The sequence below is a fragment of the Bombina bombina genome, chromosome 2, assembly GCF_027579735.1.
Source record: "Bombina bombina isolate aBomBom1 chromosome 2, aBomBom1.pri, whole genome shotgun sequence".
NCBI lineage: Eukaryota > Metazoa > Chordata > Amphibia > Anura > Bombinatoridae > Bombina > Bombina bombina.
The window spans coordinates 966,014,544-966,034,405 of record NC_069500.1 but is presented as its reverse complement, the minus strand read 5'-3'; the positions used below and the strand labels follow the sequence as shown (position 1 = coordinate 966,034,405).

Sequence of the window (19,862 nt, the reverse complement as noted above, 5' to 3'; positions counted from 1 at the left end):
GTAGTCTGTTTGATTTGCCCACCTACATTCAATTTCCAAATTGTTCCATTGCATGCCGCCGACTTGCCGTGCCGGGGGGGGTTGTGCTTATAGGGTTTACAGGGGGTGCTGATGGGGCTTATGTAGGTTACCCCCTCTGTAACCTACATAAGCCCCATCAGCACCCACTGTTACCCCCATAGCACCCCCTGTGTAACTTACGTAAGCCCCATCAGCATCCCCTGTAATTCCCATAAGCACAATCCCCCCCCCCCCGGGCACGGCAAGTCGGCGGGGTGCAATGGAACAATTTGGAAATTGAATGGAGGTGGGCAAATCAAACGGACTATAGACCAATCAGATAATACATAGTAAAAAAGTGTTACTGCATTATCTGATTGGTCTGTGTGTCTGTGAAGGCAGTGGCTGTACAACCAATAGGGTCCAGTGTGCCGCTAGTGCCTTGTCTGATAAGTGAAGAGTAGGGCCATGTGCGCATGCACGGCATGGCCCATAGTATTCCTCTACCCGTTGTTCTCAAATAAGTCACCTTAAACAGCTGTTTGGAGGTGGTTGGGCCTCTTGCGCATGCGCAGTGAGCGCTACACCCCTCCAACAGCTGATTACACATCACCGGAAGTGACGTAGTGCACACATTCTTATTGTATACAACTTATTTTAGAACATTGGTAACAGACTGGCTTTGCACCAGATGTGGAAAGCAGCATGGTATAAAACAATGTCTGACTTAAGGGCAAATCTGCAAAAAAATTGGAAAAAGGAATCATTTTCACATGATGTGTACAGCTAAAAAAAACGGTTCACATTATTGACCAGTCACAAAGTGAGAATCAGAAGAATTCTTTATTGGAATACTTGACGAAACCAAAGCTACACAGATAATGAGTGGGTCATTGAAGCTATTACAAATGGCACTAGTATTATTTACAAAGTAGATACAGGTGCACAAGCTAATTTGATGCCTGAGAGCAAGTATCACCAACTGAAGAACAAACCAGAACTTCTGAATAGCTCAGTTAATCTAAAGATATATAATGGGGATTTTATCCCAGTGCTTGGCAAGTGCAGTGTGTGTTCCTGAAATATGGAATTCCAAAAAACATAAAATGAACATTGTGGTAGTTCCAGGAAACAAACCAGCTCTACTAGGTCTTCAAATGTGTGAAACTTTAGGCCTGATTCATATGGTAATTGTCATTAATGGAACTAGTATAGAATAGGACACAGAAGATGTATTAACAGACTATGCTGAAGTATTTGAAGGAAGTATTTGCCTCATAAAACACAACTAAAAGAAGGTTCTCATCCAGTAGTGCATGCCACGCAAAATGTTCCTGTTGCTCTAAGGGATCGTCTTAAATGAGAACTTGCAAGGATGGAAGAAAACTTTTCAACCAAACTTATCAGAAGCTGAATGTCTAATATCCAATTTATAATGTGACACAAAGGAAAGAGGTTCAGAGTATATAAGCATCTACTCAAAACATTATACAAACGTTGCGCAGACTAAAGTATGTAAGGTGGTGTGAATCTGTCTAATAAATTAGTCCCTTGGCAGATCTCAGATGGGGTAGCATCATTTTCCATAGCCCATGATGTCGCCATTGTCCTTGTGGAAAGTTACTTGAGCCCATTAGGAACTGGTTCATTCTTTTGCTTGTAATCCCAGGAAATAGCTTGAACTATCCAACTTGTAATAGTGTTTTTTTTGCAGAAACTTAACCCTGGGGAGGAACTTAAAGTGATGGTAAGTCCTAGCATTTGTGAAACGCTAGGATTTACAACTGGAACAAATTAAGGGGACTTTCAGTCATGAAGTGTAAAATACTTCATGCTGAAAGTTCTTTTATTTGTTTGAAGCGTTTGCCGCACTGAGCTGCTTAGGTAGCCCATGGCAGAACGCTATTTTGCTGAGAGGTGACGTTTCCACCTCTTAGCAAATAGACGTTCAGGCTATCCAGCTTGGCGCAAGCTGGTCTGCATGGCTATTTGCTAAGAGATGGAAACGTCACCACTTAGCAAAATAGCGTTCAACCATGGGGTGCCTGAGAAGCTTATTTTGTAAATGGATTTAGTCTGTATAACATAGACAACTGGCCATATCCAATTGATACAGTGGTATGTTTTGTGCTTCTTGCATATCAACCCAAAAGTATGGTAGAACCACATCTTTAGATTTGTGAAAATCAGTAACTACTTAAGGTAAAAACTCAGGAACAGTTCTCAGGGCAACTTTATCTTGATGGAAAGTGATATATTGCTCTTTAATAGGTAAAGATAGATCAAATAATTACAACTTAACATAACTATGGATTAATATAACACGGAATTGAACCGTTGTTCATTACTAAATGCATAATCATCAGAGACGGTTTTTTAACAACGATCTTACTGATATCGATATGCTACTATCCTCTAAGGGTATTATTACCAGGACTTTACTTAAAGGGCCATAATACCCAAATGTTTAAACACTTGAAAGTGATGCAGCATAGATGTAAAAAGCTGACTAGAGAATATCTCCTGAACATCTCTATGTAAAAAAGAAAGATATTTTACCTCAAAAGTTCCTCAGTAGCCACCTTCCATTGTAAAGGATTTCTAAGCAGCATTTTAGTGTGTCTGTCCTGGGACAGCTAAAAGGATGAGCCTCGTGAACTCTCATATTATTTCACCAATCAGGTAAAGGAAGCTTACTATGAAATCTCATGAGAGTTAAGTCAAATCTCATGAGATCACAATAAGAGTTCATGACCTCAGCACTGCTGATGCTGATTGGCTGCTGTTCATTTCTTCATTTTTTATTTTTTTTTACCTGCAGCTGGGAGCAGGTGAAGTATGATTCTGAATTCTGATGCATTAATAAACTCATTAGAGGTATAACTTATAGTATATAGATTATATATATATATATATATATATATATATATATATATATATATATATATATATATATATATATATACACACTCCTTGGTGGTTTACCTACTGATATATTGTTGCCTTTTATGGAATTATACGCACAGCTGTTCAATAAACATATCCTTTGAAATATATATTTTACCACATACTTCTGTTGGTTGATGAGTCAACTTTATGTTGAACACACTCATGAGCAATTATTTAACTGACTCATTGCCATCCATGTATTCATGTGGAACACTACAATAGGCAGAATCCAATTGTATGAAGCTTTGAAGCACCAATTACACTATATTACGCTGAACATACAGTATCTATGAGCAATTATCAAACTGATTTACTTCTATCCATATATTTATGTGGAACATCATAGTGGGCACAATTTAATTGTATGAGCCTTCGAAGCACGAATTATAATATACACTATTGCTAGCTGATGAATCAGCTTTATGCTGAACATTCTTATGAGCAACTATTAAACTGATTTATTACCACCTATTTATTTACGTGGATCATCTTAGTGGACACAATTTAATTGTATGGGCCTTTGAAGCATTCATTATACGTTGCTGTTGGCTAATGAGGCAGCCTTAGGGGCCTATTTATTAATGTGCGAGTGGACATGATCTGATAATGTGAACTGCTGGTGCAACGCCGCCCCCTGCAGATTGGCGGCCAATCAACCACCAGCAGGGGATGTCAATCAACCCAATTGTATTGGATCGGGTTGATTTTCGGCAATGTCTGTCCGCCACCTCAGAGCAGTAAACAACAAACAGGTTAGATGTTTGGCGAAAATCTTTAGTAGCCTGTAAGTAAAACTTCAAGGCACGGACTACGTCTAGATTATGCAAAAGACGTTCCTTCTTTGAAGAAGGATTAGGACATAATGATGGAACAACAATCTCTTGATTGATATTCTTGTTAGAAACCACCTTAGGTAAAAACCCAGGTTTTGTACGCAGAACAACTTTATCTGAATGAAAGATCAGATAAGGAGAATCACAATGTAAGGCAGATAACTCAGAGACTCTTCGAGCAGAGGAAATAGCCATCAGAAAAAAGAACTTTCCATGAAAGAAGTTTGATATCAATAGAATGAAGGGGTTCAAACGGAACCCCTTGAAGAACTTTAAGAACCAAGTTTAAGCTCCATGGAGGAGCAAGAGGTTTAAACACAGGCTTAATTCTAACTAAAGCCTGACAAAATGCCTGAACGTCTGGAACTTCTGCCAGACGCTTGTGTAAAAGAATAGACAGAGCAGAAATCTGTCCCTTTAAAGAACTAGCTGATAATCCTTTGTCCAAACCCTCTTGGAGGAAGGACAATATCCTAGGAATCCTAACCCTACTCCATGAGTAATTCTTGGATTCACACCAATGAAGATATTTACGCCATATCTTGTGGTAAATTTTCCTGGTGACATGCTTTCGTGCCTGTATTAAGGTATCAATTACTGACTCGGAGAAGCCACGCTTTGATAGGATCAAGCGTTCAATCTCCATGCAGTCAGTCTCAGAGAAAGTAGATTCGGATGATTGAAAGGACCTTGTATTAGAAGGTCTTGTCTCAGAGGCAGAGTCCATGGTGGAAAGGATGACATGTCCACTAGGTCTGCATACCAGGTCCTGCGTGGCCACGCAAGCGCTATCAATATCACCGATGCTCTTTCCTGTTTGATTTTGGCAATCAGACGAGGGAGCAGGTTGAAGAACCAGGTTGAAGAACCAAGGCGCTGCTAGAGCATCTATCAGTGCCGCTTCTGGGTCCCTGGACCTGGATCCGTAACAAGGAAGCTTGGCGTTCTGGCGAGATGCCATGAGATCCAATTCTGGTTTGCCCCAACGGAGAACCAATGGAGCAAACACCTCCGGATGGAGTTCCCATTCCCCCAGATGAAAAGTCTGATGACTTAGAAAATCCGCCTCCCAGTTCTCTACATCTGGGATATACATCGCTGACAGGTGGCAAGAGTGAGTCTCTGCCCAGCGAATTCTCTTGGAGACTTCTGACATCGCTAGGGAACTCCTGGTTCCCCCTTGATGGTTGATGTAAGCCACAGTCGTGATGTTGTCCGACTGAAATCTGATGAACCTCAGTGTTGCTAGCTGAGGCCAAGCCAGAAGAGCATGGAATACTGCTCTTAACTCCAGAATATTTATTGGGAGGAGTTTCTCCTCCTGAGTCCATGAACCCTGAGCCTTCAGGGAGTTCCAGACTGCACCCCAACCTAGAAGGCTGGCATCTGTTGTTACAATTGTCCAATCTGGTCTGCAAAAGGTCATACCCTTGGACAGATGGGCCCGAGATAACCACCAGAGAAGAGAATCTCTGGTTTCTTGATCCAGATTTAGTAGAGGGGACAAATCTGTGTAATCCCCATTCCACTGACTGAGTATGCATAATTGCAGCGGTCTGAGATGCAGGCGCGCGAATGGCACTATGTCCATCGCCGCTACCATTAAGCCGATTACTTCCATGCACTGAGCCACCGTGGGGCGCGGAATGGAGTGAAGAACACAGCAAGCATTTAGAAGTTTTGATAACCTGGACTCCGTCAGGTAAATTTTCATTTCTACAGAATCTATTAGAGTCCCTAGGAAGGAAACCCTCGTGAGAGGAGATAGAGAACTCTTTTCTTCGTTCACTTTCCACCCATGCGACCTCAGGAATGCCAGAACTATCTCTGTATGAGATTTGGCAATTTGAAAGCTTGACGCCTGTATCAGGATATCATCCAGGTAAGGAGCCACCGCTATGCCTCGCGGTCTTAGGACCGCCAGAAGTGAGCCCAGAACCTTTGTAAAAATTCTTGGGGCTGTAGCCAACCCGAATGGAAGAGCTACAAATTAGTAATGCCTGTCTAGAAAGGCAAACCTCAGGAACTCATGATGATTCTTGTGAATCGGAATGTGAAAGTAGGCATCCTTTAAGTCCACTGTGGTCATGTACTGACCCTCTTGGATCATGGGTAAAATGGTTCGAATAGTTTCCATCTTGAATGACGGAACTCTGAGGAATTTGTTTAGGATCTTTAAATCCAAAATTGGTCTGAAGGTTCCCTCTTTTTTGGGAACCACAAACAGATTTGAATAAAACCCCTGTCCTTGTTCCGTCCGCGGAACTGGATGGATCACTCCCATTACAAGGAGATCTTGTACGCAGCTTAGGAATGCCTCTTCCTTTATCTGGTTTGCAGATAATCTTGAAAGGTGAAATCTCCCTTGTGGAGGAGAAGCTTTGAAGTCCAGAAGATATCCCTGAGATATGATCTCCAACGCCCAGGGATCCTGAACATCTCTTGCCCACGCCTGGGCGAAGAGAGAGAGTCTGCCCCCTACTAGATCCGTTGTCGGATAGGGGGGCGCTCCTTCATGCTGTCTTAGAGGCAGCAGCAGGCTTTCTGGCCTGCTTGCCCTTGTTCCAGGACTGGTTAGGTTTCCAGGCCTGCTTGGATTGAGCAAAAGTTCCCTCTTGTTTTGAAGCAGAGGAAGTTGATGCTGCACCTGCCTTGAAATTTCGAAAGGCACGAAAATTAGACTGTTTGGCCTTTGATTTGGCCCTGTCCTGAGGAAGGGTATGACCCTTACCTCCAGTAATGTCAGCAATAATTTCTTTCAAACCAGGCCCGAATAAGGTCTGCCCCTTGAAAGGAATGTTGAGTAATTTAGACTTTGAAGTCACATCAGCTGACCAGGATTTGAGCCATAGCGCCCTACACGCCTGGATGGCGAATCCGGAATTCTTAGCCGTTAGTTTAATCAAATGAACAATGGCATCAGAAACAAATGAGTTAGCTAGCTTAAGAGTTCTAAACTTGTCAACAATTTCAGTCAATGGAGCTGTATGGATGGCCTCTTCCAGGGCCTCAAACCAGAATGCCGCCGCAGCAGTGACAGGCGCAATGCATGCAAGGGGCTGTAAAATAAAACCTTGTTGAATAAACATTTTCTTAAGGTAACCCTCTAATTTTTTATCCATTGGATCTGAAAAAGCACAACTGTCCTCAACCGGGATAGTGGTACGCTTTGCTAAAGTAGAAACTGCTCCCTCCACCTTAGGGACAGTCTGCCATATGTCCCGTGTAGTGGCATCTATTGGAAACATTTTTCTAAATATAGGAGGTGGGGAAAAGGGCCTATCCCACTCCTTACTAATAATTTCTGTAAGCCTTTTAGGTATTGGAAAAACATCAGTACTCACCGGCACTGCATAGTATTTATCCAGCCTACACAATTTCTCTGGCACTGCAATTGTGTCACAGTCATTCAGAGCAGCTAATACCTCCCCAAGCAATACACGGAGGTTCTCAAGCTTAAATTTAAAATTAGAAATCTCTGAATCAGGTCTCCCCGATTCAGAGACGTCACCCACAGTCTGAAGCTCTCCGTCCTCAGGTTCTGCATATTGTGACGCAGTATCAGACATGGCTCCTACAGCATCTACGCGCTCTGTATCTCGTCTAACCCCAGAGCTATCGCTCTTGCGTCTCAATTCAGGCAATCTGGATAATACCTCTGACAGGGTATTATTCATGATTGCAGCCATGTCCTGCAAAGTAATCGCTATGGGCGTCCCTGATGTACTTGGCGCCATATTAGCGTGCGTCCCTTGAGCGGGAGGCGAAGGGTCCGACACGTGGGGAGAGTTAGTTCCCCCTCGACAGACCCCTCTGGTGACAATTCTTTTATAGATAAAGACTGATCTTTACTGTTTAAGGTGAAATTAATACATTTAGTACACATTCTCCTATGGGGCTCCACCATGGCTTTTAAACATAATGAACAAGTATCCTCTGTTTCAGACATGTTTGTACAGACTAGCAATGAGACTAGCAAGCTTGGAAAACACTTTAAAGCAAGTTAACAAGCAATATAAAAAACGTTACTGTGCCTTTAAGAGAAACAAATTTTGACAAAATTTTAAATAACAGTGAAAAAAGGCAGTTACACTAACAACATTTTTACAGTGTATGTAACAAGTCAGCAGAGCATTGCACCCACTTGAAAATGGATGATTAACCCCTTAATAACAAAAACAGAATAATAAATGACAAAAACGTTTTTTAAACACAGTCACAACAACTGCCACAGACTACTGTGATTGTAACCCTCCTCAAACACAACTTTGAAGCCTTTTGAGCCCTTCAGAGATGTCCTGTATCATGCAGAGGGAAGCTGAATGTCTCTGTCAGTATTTTTATCTGCACAGAAAAGCACTAAAATAGGCCCTTCCCACTCATATTGCAAAAGTGGAAAGCTTCAGGAAACTGTTTCTAGGCAAAAATCAAACCAGCCATGTGGAAAAAAACTAGGCCCCAATAAGTTTTGTCACCAAATATATATAAAAACGATTAACATGCCAGCAAACTTTTTATATTACACTTTTATAAGAGTATGTATCTCTGTTAATAAGCCTGATACCAGTCGCTATCACTGCATTTAAGGCTTAACTTACATTAATCCGGTATCAACAGCATTTTTCTAGCAAATTCCATCCCTAGAAATATATTAACTGCACATACCTTATTGCAGGAAAACCTGCACGCCATTCCCCCTCTGAAGTTACCTCACTCCTCAGAATATGTGAGAACGGCAGTGGATCTTAGTTACTTCTGCTAAGATCATAGAAATCACAGGCAGATTCTTCTTCTAATGCTGCCTGAGATGAAACAGTACACTCCGGCACCATTTAAAAATAACAAACTTTTGATTGAAGTTAAAAAACTAACTATAATACACCACTCTCCTCTTACTACGTCCATCTTTGTTGAGAGTTGCAAGAGAATGACTGGATATGGCAGTGAAGGGAGGAGCTATATAGCAGCTCTGCTGTGGGTGATCCTCTTGCAACTTCCTGTTGGGAAGGAGAATATCCCACAAGTAATGGATGATCCGTGGACTAGATACACTTAACAAGAGAAATACATATGTCAGGGTTCTTATACAAAACATTTCTTTAAACAGCCCTGAAAACAGCCCTGACATATGTATTTTTTATATGTGTCCCTTTTTAAAGCGGCAATATGGTCAGCCTACCCTTACACTGAACATATACATGAATAATTATTAAACTATGTTGGGGTGGTTGTATTTTTTTTTTTTTTGCAGGTAAAAAAGCTGATTACTTTGGGGCAATGCCCCGCAAAAAGCCCTTTTAAAGGCTATTTGTAATTTAGTGTAGAGTAGGGATTTTTATTATTTTGGGGGGCTTTTTTCTTTTATTAGGGGGCTTAGGTTAGGTGTAATTAGCTTAAAATTCTTGTAATTATTTTTTTATTTTCTGTAATTTAGTGTGGGTTTTTTTTGTACTTTAGTTAATTTTATTTAATTGTAGGTAATTGTAGTTAATTTATTTAATTTATTGATAGTGTAGTGTTAGGTGTATTTGTAACTTAGGTTAGGATTTATTTTACAGGTAATTTTGTATTTATTTTAGCTAGGTAGTTATTAAATAGTTAATAACTATTTAATAACTATTCTACCTAGTTAAAATAAATACAAAGTTGCCTGTAAAATAAAAATAAACCCTAAAATAGCTACAATGTAATTATTAATTATATTGTAGCTATCTTAGGGTTTATTTTATAGGTATTTAGTTTTAAATAGGAATAATTTATTTAATTATAGGAATATTTATTTAGATTAATTTAAATTATATTTAAGTTAGGGGGGTGTTAGGGTTAGACTTAGGTTTAGGGGTTAATTCATTTAATATAGTGGCGGCAGTGTAGGGGGGCAGTTTAGGTGTTAATATGTATAATGTAGGTGGCGGTGGGCTCCGGGAGCGGCGGTTTAGGGGTTAAACATTTTATTTAGTTGCGGCGGGGTCCGGGAGCAGCGTTTAGGGGTTAATAACTTTATGTAGGTGGCAGCGGTATAGGGGCGGCAGATTAGGGGTTAATATGTATAATGTAGGTGGCGGTGGGCTCCAGGAGCGGCAGATTAGGGGTTAATATGTATAATGTAGGTGGCGGTGGGCTCCGGGAGTGGTGGTTTAGGGGTTAATAACTTTATTTAGTTGCGGGGGGCTCCGGAGCGGCGGTTTAGGGGGTAAACAGTATAGTATAGTGTGGGTGCTTAGTGACAGTATAGCAAGAAAGCTGTAAAAAAGCCAAAGAGCAGCAAGATCGATGACTGTTAGTTAACAAAAGTCCGCTGCTCATCGCTCCGTACTTGGTGCGCGGCTTTTTGACAGCTTTTTTGATCATTTTGGAGAGTGTATTCAGGTCCGCGGTGGCGATGTTAGGCGATCTGAGGTGAGCGTGTTGGGGCCGTCAAATGCAAGAAAGTCGGCGGCTTGATAAATAGAGGCCTATGTACCAAATTACTTTGTATTAGCCCTCTGAAATGAAGCCCTTAGTGACAATATATCACACTGTGTATTGCTTGTTTTTATAATATTACATTTTAATAAATATTGTTTTTACTAGGGAGATCATTGTGGATAATATACTGGTAGCCTGACAGTATAACTCAGGCAAGCGCTTCAATTTGAGCATGTTTTAATGCTCAAAATCCTGTGAGTACACATTTGGCTTCATTAAACGTTTCACTATTAAACGAATTTCACTATTGTGCACGATGTGTTTTCCTTTAAGTAATATTCGTAATTTAACAAGCTGAAGCAATTGACACAAACATGAGTGTATCATTGGGACTAATATACTTTACTTTATTTTATATATCATAGTGTGCCAATGTTTTAGAGTACTATTTTTTAGCAACTTTTTTCAGTATGATTAACTTGGGAAATTAAGGGAAGTTGCATGGTAGAAGTGGGTGCTAGGATAGGGCTATGTTTAGGTGGTAGGGGGTTGTGCAGGTGGAACCAATCTCAGAGGGTCTTAGGTTAGGAAGTAAGCCAGAAGATCTTAGAGTAGAAGTCAGTTTAGGTTGGAGGGTTTGCATTGGGATGTCCACAGTGCATGGGTCTTAGTTTAAAGGTTACTTTAGGTAAGGGGTCTTAGGTTGGGGTCATTTTAGGATAGGGGTCTTGCAGGGGGATACATTTTAAGTAGGTTGTGCTTGCAGTGGGGGTAACAAGAGGTTATGGAGTTTTAGCAGAAGGTTCTTTGTCTTGGGGTTTGTGGCAATTTAGCAGTTAATAGTGGTTAGGGTTTTTAGCAGTGGGGTAATTTTTCACTTGGGTGTTGTGGAGATTTAGTGGTATATAGTTAAAGGGACAGTAAACACCTTGTAATTACAAGACATTTCTGTTGTGTTGCTATAGAATAACATATCAGCCAAATCTTAATATTTCTAAAACAAATTAGCATCCTTTTTATTGCAATTATTTTTCAATAACCAAATTTAACCCACAATATGCTTTATTTGAAGGAGCCAATCTGGGCTTTAGTTCAGTTCACAGACAACAAGGCTAGCCAATGTCACAAATTTAGTTTAAAATAAATAGTTTTTCAGTTGTCATCTAATAAAACCAATTAGGATATGTAGCAGATTTGGTCTTAGGGAAGTCAGCAGGGGCATTACAAGTTCTAAGAAATAGAAATTGCTCAATTTTAAGAGCTAAATTACTTGAAAAGGGAGCAAAATAAACCATGAAAATATAATGCAAATTGTTTATGTGTATAACGAACCATTTTATATAAAAATCTCAAGGGGTTTAGTGTCCCTTTAGGGGGGTTGTTGTCATGTGGGTTTGCATTGAAGATTTTGGTATTTTTGTGGTTAATAGCAGTTAGAGGTTTTACCAGGGGGTTATTGCAAGTTGGGGTGGTAAAGATTAAAACATGGACATAACTTGACCTTACTGTGCCCCATTGCAAGGGCTGTTGCAGGACCTCTATTTTAAATGTTGCCTTCCTGTCTGTATAATAAGCAGATGCTGAGCCAGCAGCCAAATTAAAAAAAAAGAGTTTCTGAATCTCTGTGGCTGAGTTTTCATTCCAGCAGCATAGGTTACACATATATTATTCTGGTATTCATTTGGTTACATTGTTGCAAGCCCTAATTATTCAGAGTATATCTTTATTACATCAGTTCAATGTGCATAGAATTCCTGCTCGTTTGTACCCTTCAGTTAATTTAGGGAACCTCTTAGCCCTTGTGTAATGACTACACTTTAGACCATGGATTCACACCTACATCCTAGGCCTATGAGAGTAGCCTTACCACAAGCTCATTGATATCATTATTGAAAGTTCATTCTCTCCGTCCAGCAAGTCATGACTTGTGTTTTTAATCTGTATGTCTTATTTTTATATGGTGAAATAAAAGTTATATATTTTTTTTATTATTATTTTTTTTAATTTTCAATTTTTTTTTTGATGTAAACAATGTTCATACAATAATAAAATAAACAACAAAAAATTAAGAATTGCAGGGTCTGTGCATCATGGCTACATTTTACAATTCTTAATGCCAATTGTGATCTATAAATCATTATGCTCAACGGAGTTGAGTCCTGGCTGTTGGAAAAAAGTAGTCCTTATGCCGTTACTTGTTTGCGTCAAACGGGATGTCGCCCTTATATATGGTTAAACCTATCTGAAGTGGGCAGTAGTTCTACTTAATATGCATTCCCTTTACTCAGAAAAAGAAAACAATACATTATCTATCTCAGTGTCGTTTCTGATATTTACCGTAATCTGAGACCCTGAGATCAAAGAACCACTTGTTAAAGGTGAGACAAAGATAGAAAGGAGATAAGAGGAGGGGGGAGGGAAGGAGAGACATATAAAGGAGCAGGGGTAATATCAGACAAGAGAAGTATGGGGGGGACTGGGATAGAGGGAAGAGGATATGGTCACTCCAAGAAAAAAAGGGGGGGGTTTACGGGAGGACAGTATGTGTAAGAGATTCCCAATAGAAAATGACCTCCTGGAAGAAGGCCATATTTCCTGTTTTAAAGTATGAGCATTCCTCAAAAGTTCTGACGTGTTGAGTACCCACTCACATAGTGTGGGTATGCATGGAGATTTCTATTTTCTAGCTATTAACCCTTTGAGTGCTAAGCACTTTCCCACCTGGGTGCTAAGATTTTTTTAAAATTTTTTTTAATTATTTTGTGAACAATTTTTTTTAACTTTTTATTTTTTTCAAGACTTACACTGTTGGAAAGATTAGACGATTACCTTTCCAATGGTGGGTCTTGGGGGTCTGTAGCTACTTAGATGCCTGAGATACAGGCTTTAAAGCAGCATACCCCCTGCTCCTATACTTAACATACGGCTAGATTTAGAGTTTTGTCGATAACGACCCGCGTATCTAACACTGGCTTTTTTTTCCCTGCACCTTTTAAATACCGCTGGTATTTAGAGTTCACAGAAGGGCTGCGTTAGGCTCCAAAAAGGGAGCGTATCGACTATTTACCGCCACTGCAACTCTAAATACCAGCGGTGCTTACGGACGCGGCCAGCTTCAAAAACGTGCTTGTGCACGATTCCCCCATAGAAAACAATGGGGCAGTTTGAGCTGCAAAAAAGCAGCGTTCAGCTCCTAAAGCAGCCCCATTGTTTCCTATGGGGAAACACTTCCTAAGTCTGCACCTAACACCCTTACATGTACCCCGAGTCTAAACACCCCTAGCCTTATACTTATTAACCCCTAATCTGCCGCCCCCGCTATCGCTGACCCCTGCATATATTTTTTAACCCCTAATCTGCCGCTCCGTACACCGCCGCAACCTACGCTATCCCTATGTACCCCTAATCTGCTGCCCCTAACACCACCGACCCCTATATTATATTTATTAACCCCTAATCTTCCGCCCCCAACGTCGCCGCCACCTACCTACAATTATTAACCCCTAATCTGCCGACCGGACCTCACCGCTACTATAATAAAGTTATTAACCCTTAATCCTCCTCACTCCTGCCTCAATAACCCTATAATAAATAGTATTAACCCCTAATCTGCCCTCCCTAACATCGCCGACACCTAACTTCAAGTATTAACCCCTAATCTGCCGACCGGACCTCACCGCTACTCTAATAAATGTATTAACCCCTAAAGCTAAGTCTAACCTTAACCCTAACACCGCCCTAAGTTAAATATAATTTAAATCTAACGAAATAAATTAACTCTTATTAAATAAATTATTCCTATTCAAAGCTAAATACTTACCTGTAAAATAAATCCTAATATAGTTCAGCCAATCAGATTGAGCTTGCATTCTATTGGCTGATCGGAACAGCCAATAGAATGCGAGCTCAATCTGATTGGCTGATCCAATCAGCCAATCGGATTGAACTTGAATCTGATTGGTTGATTCCATCAGCCAATCAGAATTTTCCTACCTTAATTCCGATTGGCTGATAGAATCCTATCAGCCAATCGGAATTCGAGGGACGCCATCTTGGATGATGTCATTTAAAGGAATCGTCATTCGGCGAGTAGGCGTCGGTAGAAGAGGATGGATCCGCGTCGGCTGGAAGAAGATGGCTCCGGAAGAAAGAAGATTGAAGATGCCGCTTGATAGAAGACTTCATCCCGATGATGGACTTCTTCAGCGCCCGCTTGGATCAAGACTTCAGCCCGATGATGGACTTCTTCAGCCACCGTTTGGATCAAGACTTCAGCCGGAGGATGGACGTCACTCTTCAGCCCCCGCTTGGGCTTGGATGAAGACTTCGGACCCTCTTCTGGACCGATCGGTGAACCCGGTGAGGTGAAGACAAGGTAAAGAGATCTTCAGGGGCTTAGTGTTAGGTTTATTTAAGGGGGGTTTGGGTTAGATTAGGGGTATGTGGGTGGTGGGTTGTAATGTTGGGGGGGTATTGTATGTTTGTTTGTTTTTTACAGGCAAAAGAGCTGAATTCTTTGGGGCATGCCCCGCAAAGGGCCCTTTTAAGGGCTGGTAAGGTAAAAGAGCTTTTCTATTTTAATTTTAGAATAGGGTAGGGCATTTTTTTATTTTGGGGGGCTTTGTTATTTTATTAGGGGGCTTAGAGTAAGTGTAATTAGTTTAAAATTGTTGTAATATTTTTCTAATGTTTGTAAATATTTTTTTATTTTTTGTAACTTAGTTCTTTTTTATTTTTTGTACTTTAGTTAGTTTATTTAATTGTATTTATTTGTAGGTATTTTATTTAATTAATTTATTGATAGTGTAGTGTTAGGTTTAATTGTAACTTAGGTTAGGATTTATTTAACAGGTAATTTTGTAATTAATTTAACTAGGTAGCTATTAAATAGTTATTAACTATTTAATAGCTATTTTACCTGGTTAAAATAAATACAAAGTTGCCTGTAAAATAAATATTAATCCTAAAATAGCTACAATATAATTATAATTTATATTGTAGCTATATTAGGGTTTATTTTACAGGTAAGTATTTAGCTTTAAATAGGAATAATTTATTTAATAAGAGTTAATTTATTTCGTTAGATTTAAATTATATTTAACTTAGGGGGGTGTTAGGGTTAAGGTTAGACTTAGCTTTAGGGGTTAATACATTTATTAGAGTAGCGGTGAGGTCTGGTCGGCAGATTAGGGGTTAATACTTGAAGTTAGGTGTCGGCGATGTTAGAGAGGGCAGATTAGAGGTTAATACTATTTATTATAGGGTTATTGAGGCGGGAGTGAGGCGGATTAGGGGTTAATACATTTATTATAGTGGCGGTGAGGTCCGGTCGGCAGATTAGGGGTTAATAATTGTAGTAGGTGGTGGCAACGTTGGGGGCGGCAGATTAGGGGTTAATAAATATAATATAGTGGTTGCCGGTGTTAGGGGCAACAGATTAGGGGTTCATAGGGATAACGTAGGTTGCGGCGGTGTGCGGTCGGCAGATTAGGGGCTAAAAAATTATAATAGAGTGGCGGCGATGTGGGGGGACCTCGGTTTAGGGGTACATAGGTAGTTTATGGGTGTTAGTGTACTTTAGAGCACAGTAGTTAAGAGCTTTATGAACCGGCGTTAGCCCAGAAAGCTCTTAACTCCTGACTTTTTTCTGCGGCTGGAGTTTTGTCGTTAGATTTCTAACGCTCACTTCAGCCAAGACTCTAAATACCAGCGGTAGAAAGATCCCTTTGAAAAGATAGGATACGCAAATGGCGTAGGGGGATCTGCGGTATGGAAAAGTCGCGGCTGCAAAGTGAGCGTTAGACCCTTACCTACAAAACTCTAAATACCAGCGGTAGCCCAAAACCAGCGTTAGGAGCCTCTAACGCTGGTTTTGACGGCTAACGCCAAACTCTAAATCTAGGCGATAGTTAAGTATAAATAAGTTGCACAGTGATGTCATCATGTTATTGCGTGTGATGTCACCACGCAAAATGGCAAGCCCCGGCGATGCCTGTCACTCTACAGGCACGATCCCCAGGGTAGGAGCGGGTGGGAGCCCCCAGATTTCCCTCAAGGTGGGAGAGTGCTAGTGATGGCTCTGAGCCATCATTAGCACCAGAGTGGGAAACTCTGTGATGGCTCAGAGCCGTCATTAGCACTCAAAGGGTTAAAGATTTTGCACTGTTAAGACCAATCTGTAATAATTTCCACATAATCCTGCAATGTATTCCCACCTTGTGGTTAAAGAGTGCTGTTGTAGGCTGTAATGTGGAGTCCCCTAATATTTATTTGTATTATGTTTAAATTTTCTTCCAGAATGGGGTCAAGTGTTTACATTGCTACCAGATGTGAGTCATGGTGCCAAGTTCGCCACATCCTCGCCAGCATGAGTCATTAGCGTTGGTGTATATTTGTTTGATCCTATTCGGGGTGAGATACCAGCGGAATAGAATTTTGTGATTCAGCTTGAGTATTCTAGGGGAGTGCGATGATTTGTGTGTGTGTTGGAATATATTGTTCCATTGCTCTGCTGTGAGAGTAATACCCAATTCCTTTTGCCACTGGGGTGAAAATGATGGAAGAGGAGGTGTGGAGGACACGTCTAAAAGTTTTTTAGCTAATGACAGGGATCCCTGTGGTAATGAATCCATAAAGCATAGACGTTCAAAGACAGTGGGTTCCCTAAGCAAGTCTTGTTTGTGTGGTGAAGTTCCTAAGTGAGTCAGCTGAGCATACTTGAGCCACGGTGTGAAAGAGCCACTCGCAATGTCGGTCAAGCCTGCACGTTCTTTTAGTTTTACCTTCTCACTTAGTCATGCAAGTGTATAAAAGTTATATTTTAATCTACCAACTCTCTCTGCCAGAGTAACACTGCTCTCCCGTTAAGCCACTAAGGAACGTAAGTGCTTTAAAGGTGTACACACCCTTCAGTCATGAACTGAAAACTTGTTTGCTATTGTGTAACGAATACACAGCACCCAACCTCATTTACTATTGTCTGCAGATAATATCATTGGATATGCAGATATATTATCTAGTTATAAGGTAGTTCCTGACTCCATTTGTAAGTAGTGCCATTTTCTGTCCTTTTTTTTTGCAATAGTGTAGGTGGAGCCTTTACCTTACCAGGCCCCATGTTAGAGAAACAAATACTGATTGCAGGGTCAGATAGCCCCCCATAGGTGTAGGCCCAGTATCAACTAAAACCTCTGAGACTCCTTAAATTACACCCCTAGGTTTAAAACCGAGGGGGGTCATAGCGGAATTTGGTGGTTTAGTAGTTAATAGTGCAAAGGGCTGTGGTTAGGGACCCATGTATTAAGGGCTATGCGGACAAGGTCCTCAACTTGAGAATCTGTCTGCACGGCTTCACATCAGATGGGCAGCAGACCCCTCCGCTTAAGTCTGCTGCCTGGATATATCATTAGACACTCGCTTGAGTGTGTAATGCCCCCCTCTTCTCTCATTAGAAGGGCCTGTCAATCACCCTGAGAGAGCGTGTTTGGGGTGATTTTAATACACCATCTCAGATGTAACGGACAGTGTAAGAAGCAGTGGTCTACTGACCACAGCTTATTATATTGCAGGAAGCAGGCTTGCTTGCCTGCCCCACATGGGCTTATGCTGCCTATTGTATATAACCCAAAACGTTTATGTTTTCATTATTTTTCTGTACCATCACTAGATATTGTGCTAGTGAACATGGCTGTGTTTGCATTTACGCAATGAATACCACTCACAAAAGTATTGCTAAACACACAAAAATTAAGTATATATTTCACGTGAATGGTATTAGCGTTCCTTAACTACATTTCTTATCGGGACCTTTAATTTTAAAAATATTCCTAGTCTGCTATTCACACACAAAAAAAAATTACAACTCAAAAGAGCCTATAGTGTACATCATTTATCACTTCATCCTTTTCAGTAACTGTAGGATAATAGTTTCTAAACTTCTATTATTATGTATAAAATTACGTTGTTCATAAATGTATTATTGTTGTAATAATTTATTTAAATATAAACCTAGATAAATGGTAAAATGAAAAAAAAAATACCTGTATTTGGATTATAACACTTTGACTAATCGGTTGCATGTTGTGGTCAGTGCAGAAGATCTTGTAATTCACTGAAAGAATATAAAACAAGAATACATTTCAAATAAAGTCATTTTTTTTGGAGATCTGAATTACAGCAAATAGGAAAAAGGAGTATTCTAAGGCCTAGATTTAGAGTTCGGCGGTAGCCGTCAAAACCAGCGTTAGAGGCTCCTAACGCTGGTTTTGGGCGCCCGCTGGTATTTGGAGTCAGTGATTAAAGGGTCTAACGCTCACTTTTCAGCCGCGACTTTTCCATACCGCAGATCCCCCTACGCCATTTGCGTAGCCTATCTTTTCAATGGGATCTTTCTAACGCTGGTATTTAGAGTCGTTTCTGCAGTGAGCGTTAGAGCTCTAACGACAAGATTCCAGCTGCCTGAAAAAAGCAGGAGTTAAGAGCTTTCTGGCTAACGCCGGTTTATAAAGCTCTTAACTACTGTACCCTAAAGTACACTAACACCCATAAACTACCTATGTACCCCTAAACCGAGGTCCCCCCACATCGCCGCCACTCGATTAAAATTTTTAACCCCTAATCTGCCGACCGCCACCTACGTTATACTTATGTACCCCTAATCTGCTGCCCCTAACCCCGCCGACCCCTATATTATATTTATTAACCCCTAACTTGCCCCCCACAACGTCGCCGCAAGCTACTTAATATAATTAACCCCTAATCTTCCGACCGCAAATCGCCGCCACCTACGTTATCCCTATGTACCCCTAATCTGCTGCCCCTAACATCGCCGACCCCTATGTTATATTTATTAACCCCTAATCTGCCCCCCACAACGTCGCCTCCACCTGCCTACACTTATTAACCCCTAATCTGCCGAGCGGACCTGAGCGCTACTATAATAAATGTATTAACCCCTAATCCGCCTCACTAACCCTATCATAAATAGTATTAACCCCTAATCTGCCCTCCCTAACATCGCCGACACCTACCTTCAATTATTAACCCCTAATCTGCCGACCGGAGCTCACCGCTATTCTAATAAATGTATTAACCCCTAAAGCTAAGTCTAACCCTAACACTAACACCCCCCTAACTTAAATATAATTTACATCTAACGAAATAAATTAACTCTTATTAAATAACTTATTCCTATTTAAAGCTAAATACTTACCTGTAAAATAAATCATAATATAGCTACAATATAAATTACATTTATATTATAGCTATTTTAGGATTAATATTTATTTTACAGGCAACTTTGTAATTATTTTAACCAGGTACAATAGCTATTAAATAGTTAAGAACTATTTAATAGTTACCTAGTTAAAATAATTACAAATTTACCTGTAAAATAAATCCTAACCTAAGTTATAATTAAACATAACACTACCCTATCAATAAAATAATTAAATAAACTACCTACAATTACCTACAATTAACCTAACACTACACTATCAATAAATTAATTAAACACAATTGCTACAAATAAATACAATTAAATAAACTATCTAAAGTACAAAAAATAAAAAAGAACTAAGTTACAGAAAATAAAAAAATATTTACAAACATAAGAAAAATATTACAACAATTTTAAACTAATTACACCTACTCTAAGCCCCCTAATAAAATAAC

General features: G+C 40.1%; 1 protein-coding gene across 1 annotated transcript in view; it reads right to left on the bottom strand.

Annotated features, from left to right (window-relative positions):
* Positions 1–19,862, bottom strand: part of LOC128647389 (complement C3) — a 572,326-nt gene that overhangs the window by 524,920 nt on the left and 27,544 nt on the right. Inside the window, exon 3 of the mRNA XM_053700176.1 lies at positions 18,230–18,300. Within this exon, the coding sequence (XP_053556151.1) occupies positions 18,230–18,300 (71 nt within the window). The remainder of the gene's footprint in view (positions 1–18,229; positions 18,301–19,862) is intronic.